This window comes from Haplochromis burtoni, unplaced genomic scaffold (genome assembly GCF_018398535.1).
Source record: "Haplochromis burtoni strain Fernald_Lab_line unplaced genomic scaffold, NCSU_Asbu1 Contig_260, whole genome shotgun sequence".
Lineage (NCBI taxonomy): Eukaryota > Metazoa > Chordata > Actinopteri > Cichliformes > Cichlidae > Haplochromis > Haplochromis burtoni.
The window spans coordinates 585,319-606,463 of record NW_024582621.1 but is presented as its reverse complement, the minus strand read 5'-3'; the positions used below and the strand labels follow the sequence as shown (position 1 = coordinate 606,463).

General features: G+C 40.2%; 3 protein-coding genes across 8 annotated transcripts in view; all 3 read right to left on the bottom strand.

The window, feature by feature from the left end:
- LOC102297649 (natural killer cells antigen CD94) overlaps positions 1-2,721 on the bottom strand; it is a 6,602-nt gene extending 3,881 nt beyond the window's left edge. The window contains exons 1-2 of one of the 2 annotated variants that reach the window (XM_005939682.3): positions 2,083-2,721; positions 716-817 (exon numbers count right to left, since the gene is read on the bottom strand). In XM_005939682.3, the coding sequence (XP_005939744.1) occupies positions 716-817; positions 2,083-2,137 (157 nt within the window). In that variant the 5' untranslated portion in view covers positions 2,138-2,721. The remainder of the gene's footprint in view (positions 1-715; positions 818-2,082) is intronic. The other variant, XM_005939683.3, reaches the window with a different exon arrangement.
- A 108-nt stretch (positions 2,722-2,829) lies between these two features.
- LOC102297050 (tenascin-R) lies at positions 2,830-13,241 on the bottom strand. 2 transcript variants are annotated; one of them, XM_005939680.2, is made up of 12 exons: positions 12,290-13,241; positions 12,105-12,177; positions 11,044-11,132; positions 9,234-10,008; positions 7,931-8,188; positions 7,401-7,649; positions 6,974-7,097; positions 6,126-6,271; positions 5,761-6,009; positions 5,165-5,428; positions 3,353-3,450; positions 2,830-3,208 (listed from the first exon to the last, which is right to left on the bottom strand). In XM_005939680.2, exons 2-12 carry the CDS (start codon positions 12,145-12,147, stop codon positions 3,134-3,136), a joined length of 2,370 nt encoding a protein of 789 aa, XP_005939742.1. In that variant the 5' UTR covers positions 12,148-12,177; positions 12,290-13,241; the 3' UTR covers positions 2,830-3,133. The 2 variants fall into 2 exon arrangements, with proteins under 2 accessions (XP_005939742.1, XP_042083366.1); XM_042227432.1 differs by having other exon boundaries at positions 12,105-13,241.
- Positions 13,242-13,379: 138 nt separating this feature from the next.
- Positions 13,380-21,135, bottom strand: tp53 (tumor protein p53). Of its 4 annotated transcripts, none has more exons than XM_005939677.3 (11): positions 20,988-21,135; positions 20,009-20,136; positions 19,829-19,934; positions 19,523-19,711; positions 16,204-16,378; positions 15,751-15,872; positions 15,127-15,236; positions 14,810-14,934; positions 14,639-14,730; positions 14,487-14,557; positions 13,380-13,663 (listed from the first exon to the last, which is right to left on the bottom strand). In XM_005939677.3, exons 2-11 carry the CDS (start codon positions 20,095-20,097, stop codon positions 13,567-13,569), a joined length of 1,176 nt encoding a protein of 391 aa, XP_005939739.1. In that variant the 5' UTR covers positions 20,098-20,136; positions 20,988-21,135; the 3' UTR covers positions 13,380-13,566. The 4 variants fall into 4 exon arrangements, with proteins under 4 accessions (XP_005939739.1, XP_005939741.1, XP_005939740.1 ...); XM_005939679.3 differs by having other exon boundaries at positions 19,829-19,910; XM_005939678.3 differs by having other exon boundaries at positions 20,818-21,114.
- Between the last annotated feature and the right edge of the window lie 10 nt (positions 21,136-21,145).

The following is a 21,145-nucleotide window of genomic DNA, read 5'->3' as shown; positions in this document are numbered from 1 at the left end:
AAAAAATAAAAAAGTTAAATTAAATGCTTTTAGATATTTTTTATGGAAGCGATGTGTGCTTTATAGTAACACACTCAAAAAATGTTAGTACACACAGCAGCGTGTACTGATTTCCTCTTTTTTTCTATGTTTGTCACACTTAAAGGTTTCAGATCATCAAACACATTTAACACACGTCAACAGTTTTTCACGCATGGACATGTAGGCCCGGACACGCCCCCTCCCTTAATCATAAACACCTTCATTTCGAAACTTTGTTGCATTTTGAGTTTACTTGTGTTATCTTTTTCTAATATTTGGTGATCTGAAGCATTATAGTGTGGCAAACATTTTAAAAAAAGAGGAAATCGGGGAGGGGGCGAACAGCTTTTCACACCACTTTGTTCGAAACAGAACGTGTTGATATGAACTGATATGAATTTTATACAGTTCTCCGGATCTATTTCTCCACTGGGGTACATGATGATGATTTGTGCTGAGTCTGCACAATAAAAGGTGGATTTGTATGAACTCTGTATGTATGAACTACTTTCAGTTTGCTTGTTGTCCAGGTACATGGAGCAGCAGGGTGATTCTCCAGGATCTTTAATGATCATTTCAAGGCGCTGTATGCCCGACCTTCTGAGCAAAGGTTTGATCCTGGAATCTCCCCAAGTGTTTACAGATGAAATACTTCATGCATGTATCATTTCTATGCACGCATATTTAGACTCACCAAATAAAATGAAGGACAATAGGAGTCCTGCGATCAGGGTTAATGCTGCTATAGCAATAGCCCCTCCAACTGTTAGATGACAAAACTGACAGGATCCTGCACCTGTAATGATAAAAGCTCAATGAACTGGTTCTTCTTTAGCCTACCTGAGCACTCAAAGCGCTTTATACAACTCACCTCATTCACCCATTCACACAGACACTTTTATCTATGCTCTTTCTGTGCTTTCGATCCAACAGTGGATGAATTACAGAGCAACTCGGGGTTAGTATATAAGGCCATTAGGCTGAAAATAAACATATATTAAAAATACGCCTAAGAGATAATAAAAACCAAATCAGCAATCTGATAAGGAACACACTGACCAGCACAACAACACCAAAAGACCTCAAAAACCACAGAAGATAGCTAAACAGCTTGTGATCTAAAGCATACCATATTATCTCTCAGACATGGTGGAGGTAGTATTATGGTAGTATGGCTGTAGGACTGGCTCACTGGTGTTTATTGATGATGTGACTGCTGATAGAAGCAGCAGGGCTCTACTCTCTGCTCAGATTCAGCCGAACCTGATCAGACGGTGCTCCACAGGGCAAATGGATCAAAGCATGTAGTGCAAAAGCAACCCAAGAACTTCTCAAGGCAAAAAATGTGACATTCTTCAATGAGCTGTCACGATCAACAGAGCGTGCTTTACAGTGACTTGTTACTAAAGACAAAACTAAATGCAGCTGCAGTAAAGGCCCGGTGGGCACCTCAAGGGAGGAAACACAGTGTTGGGTGGTGTTGATGGGCTTTAAACTTCAGGCAGTCAGTGACTGTAATAGATTTTTCCACCCAAATACTAAAAACAATCCATAATTGTAAAACTATGTAAGTCTGTCCAGTGAATTTGGAGCCACTCTAAATGAGGGACCGCGTATAAAAATGTCGGATCTTCTTAAAAATGAAAACAGTTTTTAAACCCCTTCAATTAAAGGTGAAAGTCTACACTTCAGGTACGTGTTGTTTGATTTAAAATCCCCAGAGGAAAAAACTAGAAAACCGGTTTTGTCCAAAATATTGTGGGCCCTTCAGCCGATGAACGCATTGGGAGCGTGGAGGCAAAAATACAGCAAGGAAAAAACTGAAATCCTGTTTCAATCACAAACAGGAGGTCATTTCACTTTCTAGACCACAGTAAGTGGTCCTGTTAGTTTTAAAGAACTTCAATCATGAAAGGATGCAACATAAATGTGCCTCTGATCACACCGAGGCCCATCTCCTTTGCAGAAACAAAGAAACAGATCATTTTTATTTTCAATATTAACTCATCACACGTGTCCCGTTTTAAAGCCTTTCCTTTAATTGCTTTTTTAAAAACTAACCTGCAAGTGTTTCCCGCTTAGCTTCACCGTCTCCGTGTCCTTGTGAAGACTCCATTGCTGCTGCTCGATTGTGGTTTGCTTCAGCAGTTTCGAAAGCTTTTTTGGCTCACGTTTTCTTCTCTCCGATGCTTCTTTTTTTCACATTTACATGCTTATTTTTTTTTTAAATGTGATCACTCCACCCCTTCCTCATATTGCAGTTTGCTTTCTTACTCTGGAGTGTTAAAGTTATTACCGACACACTGCAGAGGAAGCTGTGCAGAGAATAACAGCTTACACGAGAGCGTGACTTAAGTGTTTTTTAACAGGGACCAGCTCACACCCTGGAAGTGTTATAGATGTTACATATGCAGGCGCAGAAGCACCGCAGACATTAAGCTTTGTGTTTGGTTTTATGCCATTACCTGACCTCATAAAACTGCAGTATGTTCGAGGGCATCAGGTCCTCACCGTTGACATATTTATTGTTCAAAAACTGAACAACGAGAGTTGTTTTTTGGAAAAAGGGGAAGTGTCTGCATGCATGTAGAATTAAGAGAACAAGTATACACAGACTGAGTTTTTTTTTTTTCTTTTTTTTACTGTTGATGTTGATAAAATCTTAACAGCTGGACAATCATCAGCAATTATGTGTAATATGATTTATGTTAGTCGACTTGGTATCGTGGAAGATGCTTTAAGGTGTGACGTCAGCCTTACACAAATATCTGTGTTACAGTGACATGCAGTGACAGAATCCAGACCACATTTAGATATTAGAGTGTTTTTATTTAAAACATCCTCGGCGTACAAAGTTCAGGTCGAGAAGAAAAAAAATAGAAGGTGATGTGGAAAAAAAGAACAAATAAAATGCTGATTTTAATAATGATTGGTCATCTACTTTATTCCTATAGCCTATTAAAAATGAAAAAATAAAAATTAATCAATAAATGAATATATCTGCAGGTATAGTAATCACATATCACAATTCTGATCAGAAAAGTCGCTGTACATTTTACTGAAGCACAACTTTGAAGTTTGTATGACTAAATAGCAGGAAATATGAAGTGGCTTATCCTTGTTTCCTTTGTTGCTCAAGATCCCAGTTGATGTGCCCGCCCAACAGCGTTGTGAATTTCTTCTTCAGCTGTAGCAAAACGCACAAACAGAAACAACACAATTAAAACAACGCACAATTGAAAACACAAAGCTGAGACCTTTCACCGAAGCCACAGCTCAGCACACTTGGCTAATCAAAATGCTGCTTATGTCCAAGTGGTGACAGATTCACCTCATTAAATACTTCGTTCCTTGTTGAGTTCTCATCACACAGGAGAGCCTCGGACGAGGAGCACAGCATCGACAGGCTGATTTCCTTTAGGTCTGGAACTGGGAAACGAACAGAGACTGTGAGATGTGCAAACAAGAAAGAAAAAGGCATGCTTCCATTCATGGGTAAAAATTGCATATGGTGGAATAAATACAGCTATGGACAGAAAAATAAAAATCCTGGACTAGCTGGTCCAATATGTTTTCGCAGCCGTCACCTTTTGCTCGTATAGCATCTTGTTTTTTCTTTCTCTCAGTCTGCCAAGCCAGTTTTCTATCAGTCATATAAAAGCTCACACTCACTGTAAACGGTAAACGGTTGCTATATAGTGCTTTTCTACACTTTCTGAGCACCCAGCAGGTGAGCAGAGGCTGTAAGCATGTAAGCATCATGTTAGGTTAAAAAATTGAGACCGCCTGGTGTTCAAATTGAGTAAAAAAAAGAAGAGATCTAAATAAGTACCTTTACATTTATTACCTCCTTTTTTAATCACTTATTTACTATTTACTTTATTTTGCAAAACTTGACCAGAGGGCTTAATTTGCTGATTTTCAAACTGCCAGTCTCCGTGAACTGTTGATCCAGTTTTGATAAGTGGCCTGGTATGAAATGCAATCATCAAATTTCAAATCAGATAATATTAACTCTATCTGTCCTCTACTTCGAGTCTGGAGTTCACCTTTTGAAAAAAAAGTCAAGTAAAAAGCAAAGCTACGTAAAACACAATCATGTTTTTCCTTTCGGTTCCTTTCTGTGGCTCAGAACTTCTTTTTGAGGTGGAAAAATCCAGCCAGGCTAGACAGCTACTCGCTTACAATTCATGGGGAAAGCGCAGCTGTCTAGATCTAATGGAGAAAGTGGCCAAGTAACTTTTTCAAAAGCCATAACTGAGTTCAGCTCCTTAAATATTTAACATCAAATAAGAAATAGCCTGTTTTATCTTGGAAGCAGAAAACTTCTGAACCACAAGTCTCTAATACTCAGCGACAGATCTGTGACTGAGACTTAGGGACTATCCACCAGACACTGATTTTTGGCATTTTCTTATTTAAACTTAATGAACGATGTAAATACGTTGTCCTATTCCTTGCTTTTGAATATCTTTTATTGTCTTCTTACACTTGTTGGCTTTTAAATGGGACCTAAGTGCAGTTTTCACCTCATGTGAATACTGGTGTTGGAACAATAATAAAAGAAGTTCAAACCTGACCCAGCCCATAATCATGCGTGAAGTACAGAAAGAAAGTCAGCAGTTTTCTTCTCACTATTTTCTGTACTGCACAAGCTAATGAGAATCTAAATCCATGATGAAGTCAAGGAGTATGACTCCTCTTATTTCATTAAAATCTGAGCAAGCACTCGGCGATGGTGGCAAGGAAAAACTCCTTTTTAACAGAACCAGGCTCATCCAGGGGCGGACAATTTCCGTGACCGATTTTAGGCAGAGCTTTTTTTAATCTTGATGTTTTTTTGGAAAAGTTTGCAAATCATTCATTAAAGTCTCTTCTCTTCAGTTTCCCATAATAAGGATTATTTCTACAGTGGCCCTGAAGGGTCAAACACACTGCAACTTGTGAAAACACCAGCATACAGGAAAAAAAACTGCACAAGCACACAAAACAAAATGAAACTTTCAATGAAAGTCGAATAAAACACACGGGAAACAGAATAAAACACCACGAAAGCTCAAAAAAGTGCAAGTGACGAGCTAACTCCTACCAAGTGTCACCTATCACGTTGTTAACAGTTTTTCTTCCAAGCTAAGAATCTTACCTGTGGAATTTGCACAGTGTACTGGGGCACTTTCCCGTCCGTCAGCGATTGCGTACACACTGAAATTATAGGTGGTCCCTGATGTCAGGCCAGAAAATGTAAACGTGGTTTTATCAGTTGTATCACTCCAACTGTGACCCCAGAAGCTGGAGTTGAGTGTGACACCATACGTGGGTGATAATGTGTTTTTAGGTGCGTCCCAGGCAAAGGTGATGCTGTCGTTACTGACACTAGTGACTTTGGGATCAATAGGAGGATTTGGCACTAAAATCAAAGAAGATGGAGAAAATTAGAAAGCCATTTCTCATTACTATTTTGCAGTCAAGTCAGCCTGACATAAGAGTAATGAAGTAATGTTTTTGTGCTTTTATAAATCAGACTTGTATGAAATAGATCGTTTCTGCCACTGAAGTTGTTTTTTTTTACATTGACATCAAAATTTTAACTTAGCTCTGCGTGGAAATCTTTTTTCTCAGTGGCGTAACAATCATTCACAGATTTGCTTTTTAGAATAAGAATTGAGATATTTCTGCTTGTAAACATTGGTGGTGGCAACCAAACAACTCTGACCACAGAAGATGACAAAAGTGACTCACGGGTGAACTTGTAGGCGGACACTGGCGTGCTGGTAAATTGTCCACTCACTGCATAGACGGTCACAGAGTAATTGGCAGCATTCTTCAGATTTTTGAATGTGATGCTTGTTGTTACACTTGTTTCGTTTACACAAAGGTTGAGACAGCGCTCGACTGTGAAATTTAAAGCGCTACCAACAGGAGGCTCCCAGGTAGCAGTGAGGGAATCACTAGTTGTAGTCAAAGTCAAATTTGAAATCGGTCCAGGAGCTACAAAACAGACAAGCAGTCAGATTAGAGGCGATCAGTGTAGCGTGGGACAGTTCCCGTTTATTTGTTTCTGTGCATCAACAATGAAATCAATCTGAACAATGAGAAAGAGTTACTTGTGAAGCTGTCGATTATTTTGGTTTCTCCCACCAGGTCTTCGTTGACCCGCACGGTCACATAGATGAATATATGTGTGGCCGGTGGCAGACCTGTTACTGTCACGTTCTGCTGAGTGGACTTTACAGTTGTATTAAACAGGCTCCTGTCACAAAGAGAAACTGTTACTAAAGCTCATACCCAAAACTCCACTCTTCATTTCATCCAGCTGAACATGAAGATCTATTTAGCTGTAATAAGAAGACCTGATGGGACAGTTAACCTCAAAATCAGAAGCTACCTATCACCGCATCATTGTCCAGAAGGAGACTGGTCCAGTGACCAAATCGTGATTTTTGGAAATTGCCGTTGAAACTCTTTCACGGGTTTTTTTATTTCATCGTCAATTTTGGAGGGAGGGCTTTGAACCCTCAAAGACAGGCGCCGTAAAAACGATTCTCTCAGTCTGCCAAGCGAGTTATATTTTAAAACTTTAAAGGTTTATTTATTTCAATGATTAATTACTGAGGAAAATATAAAAAGTCAATGTATATCAATCAAAAACATGTAATAGAAATACATGGAACATTGACAGGAATTAAAATTGACATTTAAAGTCAACATTTAGGGCATTTTTGCAGATGATCTCTCAAAAAAAACAAAAGCTGGGCAACTCAAACAGCAAAGGAATCTAAATGACCAAACACCACAACAGGCTACATATGTGTATATTATTATTTTATTTTTGGCAAACTTCCTATATGTTAATCAATAAATCAAAGGGGTGCAAAACTTTGTCCTCACATGAACTCTGCTTAGAGAAAAATGTGTGTGCATACAGTGTGGCTGGATTTCTACAAATACATACGTGCTATTCGTGTAGTTAGCTACCACACGGATATCTGTGAAGTTTCCCACAGGTCGATCCCATTTGACCAATATCGACTCTTTTGTGTTATCAGACACTGTCAGGTTGTAAACTTTATCAGGCTCTGAAATCAGGAACAAACAGATGAGCACAAAACAGACACATCCACCAGGAAAACTTTACAGGCGCCTCTCTTCACGTCAGCAGTGGCTCTCATTTGCCTTTGCTGATTTGAATTTCATGTTGTGTTAGCAAGAAAGGACAAACTGTAAACCGCTTCCTCGTTTAGGCGTAAACAAGCTTTTCGGCGCCTTTCACTGGTTTCAATCACATATTACACTTCCTGCTACTAAAAGAAGAAAAACAGATATGAATGTTACATGCGTAGCACAGACGTATACGTGACAAAGAATGAGCAAAAACTCACTGGTATACGCTGAGACGTGAGCTTCATAGCTCCATTTAGATGCATCATTGACTCCCGAGACGACAGTGAAATTGTAGGGGGTTCCAGGTATCAAACCCTCAACCTTTATTGTCTCTGTTGTCACTTTAACAAGGGTGGTCTCGTAAGTCAGACGATAGAAATCCACGTTTCCCTCTGGTTTTTCCCATCTCAGACAGACAGAGTTTTTCTCCACAGAACTGACTGTCAGGTTTGTGACTGCCTTAGGTACTGAAAAAAAACACAGATATCATCAGTGTCTCTCTCTTTTATGTTTTTTAAACGTCAGGCTGAACCAGGCTCAGATGGGGAAAGCATAAAGAAAAGAAAAACATAAACTTTGGGTAAACTTAAAATATACCATGTAGTGCAGTAACGGCAAATTCGTGATCTTAAGTGTGATTGTTGTTCTGGGTGTTTACATGATGCTGATCGGGGTATATTATCAGAACTATAAGCAGGTGAACAGGTGCGTAAATAAATCTATATTTCTCACGTCCATTGAAACTCACTGGTGTAGAAGGTGGCGTTCTCTGGGTTGAGGTCTCTTTGACACTTGACGGGGAACACCTGGACCGAGTAGGAGGTGCCTGCTGTCAGGTTGGAGAGGCCACAGGTCAAATCAGTGACGTTAAACCCCCATGTTTTGTTATCCTTTTGACCTTCGACCTCTACCCGATAATGGCTGATATCGCCCGGTGCAACCAACCATGTCAGGTTGGCGCTCTCAAAAGTTATATTGGTGACGCTGACTTGTCCCATGAAGCGATCTGTTTGAAAACATGATGAAGAATATTACTTAGACAGCAATGTGAAGGCAAGGACAAATGCCCCGAAGAGTTGAGGAGGGAGATACTAAAATAAAATGTGTGGTGTATAAAGCTTACCTCCTCTAAATGATTGTTTACGCTACGTGTAATAAAGTCACCTACAGTTAGATCAAATAAGGAATATTCAAGGGCTTTTTTTGGCAGGAAATATAAAGTGGACATTAGGATACAATGTTCTGAGCCTATAATGAATAAAAACATCATATATCTGAATATGACAGAATAAAACTACTCCTATTCTTTAACCTCCTAGGACTCCCAGTCAGCCCAAATAGCAAAGAGAAATTAAAAATGCATGCCATGAAGGAGTTCAGGTCTTAGGAGGTTAGATATAAGAAATACATGAATTTATGGTCTTAACCTGTGTTTGACTGGTTTAGTAGGCCTACTCCTGTCTTGACCCACCACACTAAACAGGCAACTATGATTGTTATATGTAATTTTGCAAAAAGGTCAATCATATACGCCTAAATCTGATGAAGTGGCTAGATCATCACCAAATTGAGGTGATTAGTGTTTTATATGCTCTCAATCAGATTCAGTTAAGTTTTAGCTGCCAAACAAATGGTTTCATATTTGACTGTAGCAAACTTTCATATACAGAGGAGCTCAGAGGAGCTTGACGCAGTGACTGCATGACAAGCTGAATCATCACCCCACCACCACCGTGCTTGATTGTTGGTATGAGTTATTTGCACTGATATGGTGTTTGGTTTAATCCAAAAGAAGAAAGTGGAGATGATTGGCCGTGGTGATGTACATTATAGCAAGAGATCGCCACCTAGGTCTCACCTGTCCTCACGTCCACTACTTGCAGCACTGAGTTTAGACACACCTAAAGTGCTCACAGCATCTGGCTGTAACTGAACCTCTAAATTCCTAAATGGAAGCATTAAGCGTGGCCTTAGTTTTAACTGTAGTATTTTATTTGTGTGATAAATTAGCAGGTATCTGCATCTGTGCACCCATACAGTTTGTGACCTACCTTCATAACAAATAAATGGCAGACGCTCCAGGCAGCTCTTTTCAATCCACGGCCCGAAGCTGAGCATGGCCACACACGAGTCTTCAATGTAATTCTCATCATCACTGTCGTCTTCGTCTTCAGGTTCTTCTGGCTCCTGCACAGGCAACTTCTCACACTGCGCTGTTAATGGCATCTCAGCGGTCGTCCAGGGTGCACTTGTGGTGAAATATGGAGTTGTTCTTCGGGTCGTCATGTTTTCCGTTCTTGTTGCGTGTGTTGTACTTTCGTCGGTAACAACAGATTGGTCAGTGAAGTCTGGTGTGAATTCAGTTGTTTCAGCCGGGTCATCACTCCAACTTGTCACATTATGTCCTGATTGTGTTGTTGTCGTGTGGGGCGTTGTGAATTCTGCGTTTGTAGTCATGGGTGTTGTTGGCCTTGCTGGGCATGTGCAGGAGCAGCTGCAGCACACGGTTTTGTTGGGAGGTTTTGGGGAAGGTTTAGGCAGCGGCCAGCCAGGGTACCAGTTTTGGAAGGCTAGGGGATCCCCGTTGGCCCACTGAGTCCAGTTCATAATGGGGCTGCTGGAGTCACTGTTGTTGATATAGTGTGTGGTGAAGTAGCTTTCTGTGTAGCTTGCAACAGTGCTGGTTAAGTTGCCGGTGGAGTTGTCGATAGAGTTGTTTTTGAAGTTAAAGTTCTTGCGAAGACCGATCCAGTGGTCAGAGGTGATGTCCCGGGCAAGGGCCTGAATGTTGTCTGGAGTCAGTGTCACCAGCTCTTTGAAGCAGGCCTGGCCACACACAAAAAGCTACTGTCAGTCTTTTACAGACGGGCCAAAGACCGGAGAGCATTTCATGTTATGAGATGGTTTTCTTTAACAATTTAGATTAAACTAAATCTATAAAGTTGAGAAAAATGACAGGAAAAGTGCTACAAATTTATATACTAGTAGATTTTGTCTTAAGTCTTAGACCAGTTTTTAAAGTTGCTCACATGTACCAACAGATGTGGCTCATGGCTCTAAACTGCAAGATGATGTTTGATACAGACATACAACCTGTGCTAAAGATATATCCGCCGCATTTAGACACACAGGTAAGCACATAGTCGACACAAGCACAACTAAAATAACTTTTTTGCTTCAATAACCTGGTACGTCAGTTTTGCATACTGAAACCTGTTGCTAGCATTTAGGCTATTCTAAGTTAACAAACAGCTTCTAGTGTAATCCATAACCAAGGTTTCCAAATGTTAGGCAAGTCATGTTCCTATTATTCCTGTGATACAAGTGTACAAAAAGTAAAATTTCCTTTGCCACTACTTTGTAGGTATTGATATCCTTTCATCAAAGGGAACCCAAATCCATTCAGGCCGTAATTGGAAAATATAAAAAAGGGTCTGTTTGATCCCGAGGATGATCTCAAACCCAGTGACGACCACCAGGAAAAGACGTTGGAAAACACTGGTGGTCACCTGTCTCTTAGTAGATACACCTATGGTTTTAAAATCCTATGTTGCCTTGTTCTTTAGTTATCACATTCACAAGATTTTCAGAAAACTTGACCTCTGACCTTGAGTTCACGGTCACTGAGATTCAAACTGAGATTCTTTGTAGATACACCCAGGATATCAATTTCAAACTCCTTTGTCAGTTGCTTCTCGAGTTATCGCATCCACAAACTTGCACTTCCACACCGCCAACCTTTTTTTAAATTCCATATTGAATCCCCTCTCACATATCTGCCTTAGTGAATAAAACTGACGTGGTATAGCTCAGCTTCATGCTTCAGCCCATTAGTGCATAAATTTCAGGTTTAGCCTGTACCTGACAGTAGTTTCGGGCGTCAACCCAGGTGAGATTTTTGCGCTGGATGAAATACTCTCGCTGTGCATCGCTGTACATCGACGTCAGAGCTGAGGAAGGAAACGGCAGGCAAAGGTTTGCTTGTTTGTTTTTTTTACAGGCTTTCCAAGTTATCAGTCAACCAATCAGGAAGCATCACTAGCTTTTTTTCCAGAGTTTTCGCAACGCTGGCGTCATCTTGTATTTGCGCTACGCTTACAGAGACTATAATATCATGTAGTGTAGTGAGTGGAATAACAGAGATCTAAGAAACATGAACATTTTCAGATTAAAATACCTTTAAATGGTGACCATAAGAACACTTTCACACAAACATGCTCCCAGTCCTATTACCCACACTTCAGTATCATCTTTAACACTAGTATTCCAAACATCGTAATTTTTATATTAACATTATTTTATTGTTTTACTGTTATTTCCCCAAAATTATCAGGGTCAATATTATTAGCCTCCATCTTGCTAATAGTCAATCGTGTACCTTTTTTTTCCTCTTTGATTTTCTTGATTATGTTTCTCATTCCAGTCCTTGACACTTGGAAAAAGGTGTCATAACTTTTTATATATCCATCTCCTGCTTTGTGACCATCAACAATTATTTTTCTAATTTCTAATTTTTTTTGTTGTTGTTGTTGTTGTTGGTGGTGGTGGTGGTGGTGTTTGTAAATCGGAAGACAACCCTCAGGTTTAACTTGATTTTACAAAAACTAAGCGTTATAAAGTTAAAGCACAGCACTGAACAGCAGTGGTCTGCATTATGGCTCAATTAAAACATCTGTTTCCACGCAGAATTGAGTACAGGGTGCAGAAAAGCCAAAACGTAGTGTTCCCACATAAGGACACAGAATCTCAGGAGGTTAATAAACTGACAAATAGATTAATTATTGGTCAGTTATCACATATGATGAAAATACAGACCTATCATATTCCTAAAATTCTGGACTTGATGTCTCCTTGTACACTGGATCACAAAATATTTTCTGACATACAGATCAGATTTTTAAAAATAAACTACAAATACTCACCCCAGCACAGAAAAATACAAAATTTCACCTGCAACTTCCCCATATTGGTGCTCTGTACACTTCCAGACTGATACTGTATTAGAAGAAGGAAAAATAAAAAAAAACATAAAAAACAAAGTGACTAAAAAGTCCAGCTAATCAAAAACAACAGCCTAAAGGTGAATATTTGATGGCTCACCACTCACCCAGTCTACAGACGCATCTCTTGTGACCTCTCGGTTTGTGATGCGGGCAAATAAAACAGGTTATAAACCCCACATTTGACTGGTGTCACAAGGCTCCTTTCAACTGTAGGAGCCTTTAGATAGCAACAGTTTTGCATTTATAATCCAGACTTGCAAAGCACAGAAAAATATTTGTTTATGCTGTCCAACAGAACACAAAACCACAGTGATCCTTATCGCATTTATTTTACGTTAAAGCTTAAAGTTACAAGTAATTAGTACAATACAAAAGTGAAAAATATAGAGAAACCCTCTTATACAAAACTATTTTCCCCAAATAATCAAAAACAATAAGAGGAATGCCTTTTAACACATTGTTGGCAGTGTAAAAACTGTTTGGTCAGCGGGGACATCAACATGACGTTTACATGCAAACGTGAGAGCTCACATTCACTTCCTTTTATGAAAAAGGTCCAAAAGGGGAAGAAAAAAAAATTGTTCTCATTACATCTATTTACTGTGTGACTACTCAAGTAACACTAACTTATAACATCAGACACTTGTCTTTTTTTTTTCCTGTAATAAAATCTATACTAAAAGACCGTTAGTTCAGGGGATGATCCAGCCAGCCCCTCATCTACCAAATCTAACGGATAACTAAAAGTAAATGTTCCCAACAACAGGCGAAACAAAAAGAGTGACGGTGAAAACTGATACATCTGCATTTATTTAAAAAAATAAAATAAAAAAAAGCCCCACTAAAGAATGATCAGTTAATACCATGGGTTAGTTCTGTTTTACACAAACACGATTACATATTGCATATGAATCAAGGTTGCGCAGAGGTGGTTGCATTTCCCAGACAATCATGCAAAATATATATATTTTTTTTTTAAAAATGACATTGTGCGACAGGACTGTAGCACAGTAATACAGCAACATCAGAGGCAAATTCCATTCAAGTTTTCCAAGCCTAGCTTTGAACTTTATTTAAATAAACGGCAGTGACTCGTTATGACAAGGATCATTCTTAATCTCACTCAAACCATGCTGAACGGCTCTAACCCAATTACCAACATAGGGTTGTTTTTTTCAAAAACTTTTTTTTAAAAAAAAAAGAAAAGAAAAACATAACTGAACACAAGAGTATGTCAGTCTACAGTGACTGATCAGGCAGTACAGTTTCAGGAACCGTTTAACTGAGGCAGGATGGCAACCTGAAACCTGAAACCTGAAAGAAACCTGAAGGCTGAGACAAAAACGTGACGTTTGTTTTCGAAATTGAGGTGATGGGCATCTTAGTCGCTGTCACTCCTCTCTCCTCTCTGCAGCAGCCTCTTTCCACTGGAGGGTACAGGAACCTCATGCTTCACTGAGACCTTTGACTTGCTTTTGCTGCAGAGAGAAAGCAGGGTTATAAAATGATGCAACATATTTAGGACCAATGTACATCTCAGTGCACTCATCCAAGCTGCTAAACCGAAAGCATAACTTCCGCTTTGAATACCCAAAAGGTTACAGGTAGCACAAACACAAAACCATGGCATGGCCAATTAAATAGCCCATGTTAATTTACTCTATGCTACCTTTGGGTATTCAACACTGGATGCTTCATTTTTGTTTTCATCTCAAAGCACTGAGCTGCATCTGTATAACCCTGAAGTTGCTGCCTGTAAGGAGTTTGTTTTAAATTAGAGCCCTCATGCAGCCATTTCTGATCTCTACATTAACTGTGGACACGGGTTGTCACCCTATACTTACACACCTGATATAATACTGGGATTCACCCTACGTTGTAGCAATGCCACGTTTACAGTAGTTTAAAAGTGCTCACATCAAACAATGTGAAACCAGAGGGTCAACTTTGTTTTCATACAACATGAAAAACAGACACCCGGACCATCAAGACGACACGGCTAATTTATTACAAAAGCTATGTTTCGCTATAGTGTGATCATCATAAACAATACGTAATGTGGAGCTATGCTGGTATGTGCTTCAGTTTACAGGTTGTGCAGCATGGTTAACAACCACACACAGCGACCTCTAGTGTCAGGATTAGGAGACTCCAGGTTTTGATGAAAACAGGATAAATTCTACTACAGTAAAGCCCAAAGGCACACCTGACAACTGGAACCAGCTGAGACCGACTCCCTGTTGTTGTCAGTCTGCAGTAGCTGTTGTCATATCCAATAAAAGTTTCCAGGGTGCCTCCTACCTGTCCTTGTCAAGCAGCTCCAAACCGTCATTGATCTTCTTCAACATCTCGTAACGCTCACGCCCACGAACCTGCGGCAGAAATTAGAGGAAAGTCATGAAATTGAAAGGCTGAGAGAGAATTTCAGTGTACTTGTATGCATATTTACTTACAGGGAGGAGAAAAACCTCCTTGTCGTCCTCCTCAGCACTGGAGGTACATTTGGACTTCTTTGTGGATGTGGTGTCCGGAGGTGGTGCGCTCTCTGGTTAGGAGATATAAATAAATAAATCAGTGAGGTCAGGAAGAAAACAAAACAAAAACTGAAACCAGCATAAACGTACTTCGTTTTTTCGTCTCTTTGGTGCCGCTCTCCTTCTTCTGTTTATTGTCCTCCTCAGTTTTACGGTCCCTGCCTGGACAAGCGCAGACGCGCACCTCGAAGCACCTCCGGCCCAAAACCAGCCCCCTAGAGAAGCACATGCAATGCAGTAAGGGTCAAACGGCTTTTCTGTGCTGCACAAACAAACTGTAAGATGAGACTTTTCTTGAGCAGTTCTAAAGATAAAATAGGCCAAAAACCAAGATGACCTGTTAAACAACATCACCAGAGAAATGGTTTGTGCTGCGCTTCTGGCCACACGAGAGAAAACTGACTTACTCTGGAGTCTCCAGGGTCAGGATGGTGAGGATAGGTCTGCGGTTCATCCCGCCCATGCAGGAGCTGTTGCACATGAAGCTCAGCAGGATAGTGGTCATCTCTGAGCCCAACTGAAACAGGAAAAGCATAAATATTAAAATGTACTGCTGGCTCACGCAACTACAGTTAAAAGGTAATATGATACACATCCAAGGAAAAAAAACCAAAAAAAAAAAAAACCCTTTTCGGCGCTGTTCTTTCCAAAGTAAAAAAAGAAAGACTACATTTTTTATATTATAAAAGTACAACTTATTATATATCAAGTTATCGCAAGATCATAAAAATGAAGTCTCTTTTTTGGATGATTGATTATTATATGTTATCTGTATGAAACTCCACTGAAGAAATGCACACCTGTATAAAAGTGAACGCATTCAACCTATGTGTAAATCGTACCCCTTCCCTGAACTGTGTGGGGGTGTGTTCATGTGGAGAAGAAAAATGTCTGCAGCTCTTGCAGCACTTCATCCATCCACTGACAAATTTAATGAGACCGATGGAGGAAACATGAATGGGTACAAATCAAAGTTGTGTAGAAAAAGCGGAGATGTGCACCTCAGAGTGAACACAGTTGGGCAGTCATACCTGTGGAGGCTCATATGGTACAGTCACACTCTGTCTCTTTGTGTGTAGATCTTCAAAATACTGAGCCCTCTGATTGCCCTCCACTCTGATCAGATGGCTGCGATGCTCCACAGCTGAAGAGACTACAGATTAAAACAAATTGAAATAGTCAGGGATGCACCGACAGTTAGGCAAGACTACATTTACTGTGTAGTCTGTGTTAGTTTTGCATTAGTTAATTATTTAAATATTGTGTGATGACAATTGCAAAGGCTCGTTTGTAATAAATGAAGGGTTTTTTTGGACTCTTAAATAATTTGAAATTTGCCACATTGTTGTCTTGGCATCATCCTTAATGTTCAGATTCGATGCATCCCTTCAATCCACCTCCAACTCTTCTGCTCACAGTCATATTATTTCAACCAATTTGCTTTTTTTCCTCCCCCCCAAAAAATGCTGTAAAGTGTCCCTTACCGTCCTCGTTCTGGTGATGGGGACATCTGCGAACAACATCAGCCACGTGCTCAGTCTTCTTGTACACGGCGGTAGCCCTGAGTACAGCACCCTGAGGAGGCTCCTTGCTCACCAGCACCTCAATGGGACTGGTCTTTGCCAGCTGACAGTACAGTTTGTTGAGCACCTCTGAGTACTTCAGAAAAAAATAAAAATAAAAAGTTTTGTTAATAACATTTTTTGATTCAAATGCTCACCAAAGACCCCACAAAATTGTTTAAATCTTTAATCTCAAACAGAGCCAAATTGTTCAACTAGTCCAGGGGTCGGCAACCTGCGGCTCTTTAGTCCTTATAGTGCGTGGTTTGGGAAAATAAATTAGAAGTATTTAGCTGAAGTGTATTTTATTTATGTTAGTTCTTTTTTGTAGTTCTAAATTGGAAGATTATTGTGATATTGAAATAAAAAAATAAAATTATATTCTATTATTTTTTTTCATTGCTCAAAATAAAAGTCGCACTCGCAGAGGTCGGTGTACCCGCCGAAACGCCGTGCATTTATAGAGACTTTCAACCCCAGGTAGGCCAGTTATGAATCTTCGGATCCACATTGTCAGCAGCTATTCTCCACCGTGAACTACGTTAAAACAAACACCGCTCACGCCTCACAGATGACAGCTTACAGTCCTGCGTAAAGATGAAAGTGACTTCGCACAGCCCCGATTTGCAGACGCTGTGCGCAGAGGTTCGGGAGCAGAAGTCCCATTGTAAACGTATCCCAGCAGACCCGACGATGTTTGCATGAAAACGCTTTTCAGCTTCTCTTTATCGACCACTTTTCACACACGGTTGCTGACGTATACAGACGGCTGTAGCTTTTCAGCTCACAGCCCGACACATACCAACACAACAGCATAGATAGCACAGATGTAGAGGTGGCGAGGCGTGGTTGCCGCTCAGGTGCATCCGCCTCCCTGCAGCGGCACTGCAGACCACGCCCCGCCACACACATTAACCAGGTAAAATACATATTTAGGCAGAATTTTGCAAATATCTATTTTTTATTTTTTAGCAGCATAGTGCTTTCCCCCCCCCAATTATTTTTTTAAAAGTCAGGTCAAGGCTCCAAAAGCCCAAAGGTGATTTAAGGGTGGCGGCTCACAACAGTTTTTCTTTGCTACATGGATCATTTTAGTTCAGCTTTCCTTTTGTTACATTTCTTTAAAAGTTCAAAATGTGTTAATTACATAAATAAAATGTAACTTTGGTTGTGTCCAAATTCATGGGCTGCATCCTCCTGAGGCCGCATTTGTAGACCGATTACGTCACAGCGACGCGCCGAAGGCTGTCCAGATTCGTAGACTCCTCCGACAAATGAGTCCTCCTTTTCCCGGAATTTGAAGGATGGATCGGGTGTGTCCTTCGTGGCCTACCATATCCCAGAATTCATAGCGCGGCCCAGCCAAACTCCAGTTTCCAACAATGGCGGCCGCTACTAAGTTTTAAAATTACTCATACTAATCTTTCTGGGTCACAAAATAAACTTTTAACATATTTTCAGGCGAGAAAGTAGCTGTGTAAACATCAAATATCTGCTCGGTTTATCAAGATATTGCATATTTGCAAAAGTGCTTTGACGTTTTCGGAGACGTCTGCTACCCACCAGCTCGATAGCTAGCCGGGAGCTCGAGGGTTACTGAAGCCGCCGAGAACGGCACAACAACGACTCATTTTCAGATCACCGCGGACTTTCGCTACTCGGGTTAAACGTAATATATAAGTCACTTAGACAACCTAAAAATGTGTTTTGTTTGTTCGTGAGTAAATCTGTTTGGCTGAGATTAAAGTTATTAGATTAGATAAAATAAAACTTTATTAATCCCCCTCCTCCTTGGTTTTCACACAGCTGACTAAACGTCAAAACAGAAAACTGATTAAACAGAAGTGTGAGACGGTCGAGAATTTACGCCAGTGTCCTGTTATATTTTAGATAGCAAGGAGCAGACGGCTGAGTTTATTAAACTCCACCGAGACAGCGGTGACGCTAATCAGAAGGCTAGACCGTCCAATTTCCCCAACCGTTTACTTCCGGCCTACCCGACCTTCTGAGGACCCGGCCCACGTAGACCGCGAAGGCTGGGTCCTCAGGAGGATGCAGCCCATGAATTTGGACATGACCTTTCTCTGTAGCACTTCATGGATTTCATAAGCAACACACCTTAGTTGTTCACACAAAGCATAAAGGTAAAAAACATTATATACAGTTTTATCTTCATTTTAGATGTCAAAAAGTATTTGCGGCTCGCAGTGTTTTCTTTTGCGTGGAAACCGACTCCAAATGGCTCTTTTGGTGTTAAAGGTTGCTGACCCCTGAACTAGTCTTTCGACTCTAAAACAAAATAATCCAAAATTAAATACATTAACTTTTCTAAGCAGCAAAGCAAAATAAACCAGAATAAAATTTTAACCCTTTCTGTTCTGAGGGTGCAGGAACATGTCCCGTCATGTCAGAGCAGTGCTTTGCAAGCAGAAGGCCCTTCTCCTGCAGACCAGAGCAAGTGGTGGGGGTGGCGGGGGATTACACTGCAGAGCACCCTAACTTAAACTGAGCTAGCCAACCACATTGCACTACATGGCGAGTCACTGAAAACTTCAACACTATTGGCTCTTCAAATGCAGCAACTGACTGTGGAAGTTAAATTTCAGCGAATCGTCACAATGAAAAAGATTCCACATGAATGGCACAATGACCGATACCAAAGAATGGATTTTTAATAAAAAAGGTAAGATGTTTTTTTCTTCATCTTAAAATCAAGGAATAACTTGAAAGCAGTGACTTTACCAATTTAAGACCTTTTCATTAACAAGCCTCCACATTTTAAACTCTATATGAGAGTTTAACTTGTTTTATTAAATTAAAACTGTTATAAAACAAATAAAATATGCCCTTCTGCATTCAAAAAAACCAAAAACAAAAAGAACAAAACTAAGTTCAGCAACTGCTGCCTAAACTAAAAGCAGCTCTCAAAGTCTTCTTTATCTGTGAGGAAAGCCTCAAAAAGCAGCTTTCTGCTCCATGTCATGTTTGGTTGCAGAATAATCGATTGAGAGCACCTTCAAACTTTACATATATAATGAGTCTTGCTTTAATTACTTGGATTCAGTTAAAATACCCATCATATTAAAATTCCTGGTGAAATTTCTGGTCGTTTGTTTCATACCAATTAAAACAGATGTAAGACAAAGAACATTTATCATCCTGTTTAAGGAAAAAAAAACAAAAAAAAAAAAACACAAGTACAGTTATAAGATTTTCCGAGGTCAGATGAACCATAACTTACAGTTGAGGTCACCGATTTTGCCGTTCCAGACTTTTGGAATCTGAGCTGAAACCCACATTCACCAGGGTAATCTGTTGTGACTGGAACAGTGGAGGCTGGAGGTGTAACACCATCTTTTTGCAAAGCATCATTTGGCAGCTCAAAGAGATTTTCATCGAAATGTTCAGCTAATTGCTGATCATTGATCAGCTGAAAACAGACAAAGGGAAGTCAGTTTGCTTCCAAGAATAAACATGCATGTTGAAGTCACAGGAATCTCGACAAATCTTTAAAGATGATATTCTGCATAAGGTCGGGTAATCACACCTGAAACATATCCATGGTGCCATCTGGCCTCCAGGTTTCATCGTGACCGGTACTGCTGTTCACAGCTGAAATAGTGTCCAAACTGACAGACAGAGATTCAGCCACACTGTAGGAGTAATAATTGCATTTAAACATAATAATAATAAAATTAATGGAATCTGGAATGAAGACTTTACTCACGGTAGCTGGTCCCACAGCTCTTTAAATGAATCCTGGCTGAAGGGTAGATTCTGGCTCAGCTGTAAATCCTCAAAACCCTGCTCTGCCATAGTTTCTCCCCCTCCTTTCCCAGTGGTGAAGCAGGCAGGCTGTGGATATCAACAGGAAATGAGCACGGGAGATTAAGTTAATGGAGGTATGCAACAACTCACATCTCCTACAAAGTCTTAATTTAATAGTTTTCCCACAATTTTAATGAAAACAAACTAAATATAGCATTCGTTCGACTTTTTTAGAGAGAAAAAAAACACTTTCGCTTTATTATTGTTATTATGCATTTATTTATTTGTTGTGGTCGAAAAAAAGAAAAACAAAAGCCGTAGAAAGAGCAGAGAAAAGCAGTTTTAATTTAAATTATTAAGTTTTGTAAACAAAGATCGCCGTAAAAACAGTTTCTGCGGCACAGGAAATGAGTTCAAAACAATCAGGCCTTTGACTCGAAGAGCTGCTGACTAGCCAAGTCAACTACGGTTAGCTTAAAAATAAATAGATTTTATAAAAGCAAGAATAATAAGAGAATTGTTCCTTAATAGCGCTTTTAAAGATCATTTAAAGACTAGGCCAACTTCTGCCTTTGCGGCCCAAACAGCCACTACGATTAGCTACCTTCCAGTAGTAGGCCGACCTTTTAATTGAATGAAGCTAGCTCGTCGTTTCACGTATGGCCACCGTGTCGACGTCTCAACAGTAATAACACCGCGTACACACTTATTTCGAGTCAAAACGTACCCCGAAGTAAATAAACACTGTGCATCCACAGCCCGACTCACATTTATAGGTTGAGGTTGCCGAACTGCGTTAGCATGACTAGCTAGTTACGCTAGCGTGACGTTCGGTTAAACGTTAGCTAGCGAAACTGTCGTAAAAACTTCCCCGTCGTATAAATGTCACTCTCGGGGATTTGCTTTAGTGTATGAGGCATGTACGACCACTCGGGTACCTTAAGCGTCCCACTGGTGAGTCACAGGTGACTGCAGAGAGTCAAAACCGCCGTCAAGTCAAAATATTTTTCTGTGAACCAAACACGTTGTTGAGGGGATTCCCACAGAAAGAGGAGGAGGGGCTCTTCTTAAGAGTTAGCTTGTCCAATCGCAGAGC

What these genes read in the sequence shown, in the direction of transcription:
- LOC102297050 (XM_042227432.1), bottom strand. Translation starts at nt 12,147, where the DNA reads ATGGGGAAGTTGCAGGTGAAATTTTGTATTTTTCTGTGCTGGG. An exon ending in TCACGTCTCAGCGTATACCA is followed by an intron (nt 7,098 to 7,400) that starts GTGAGTTTTTGC and finishes TCCTGATTTCAG; the next exon opens with AGCCTGATAAAGTTTACAAC. An exon ending in GTCCGCCTACAAGTTCACCC is followed by an intron (nt 5,429 to 5,760) that starts GTGAGTCACTTT and finishes CTTTGATTTTAG; the next exon opens with TGCCAAATCCTCCTATTGAT.
- tp53 (XM_005939677.3), bottom strand. Translation starts at nt 20,097, where the DNA reads ATGGCAGAGCAGGGTTTTGAGGATTTACAGCTGAGCCAGAATCTACCC. An exon ending in CCATCACCAGAACGAGGACG is followed by an intron (nt 15,873 to 16,203) that starts GTAAGGGACACT and finishes TTTAATCTGTAG; the next exon opens with TCTCTTCAGCTGTGGAGCAT. An exon ending in GAGCTGCTTGACAAGGACAG is followed by an intron (nt 13,664 to 14,486) that starts GTAGGAGGCACC and finishes TTCTCTCTGCAG; the next exon opens with CAAAAGCAAGTCAAAGGTCT.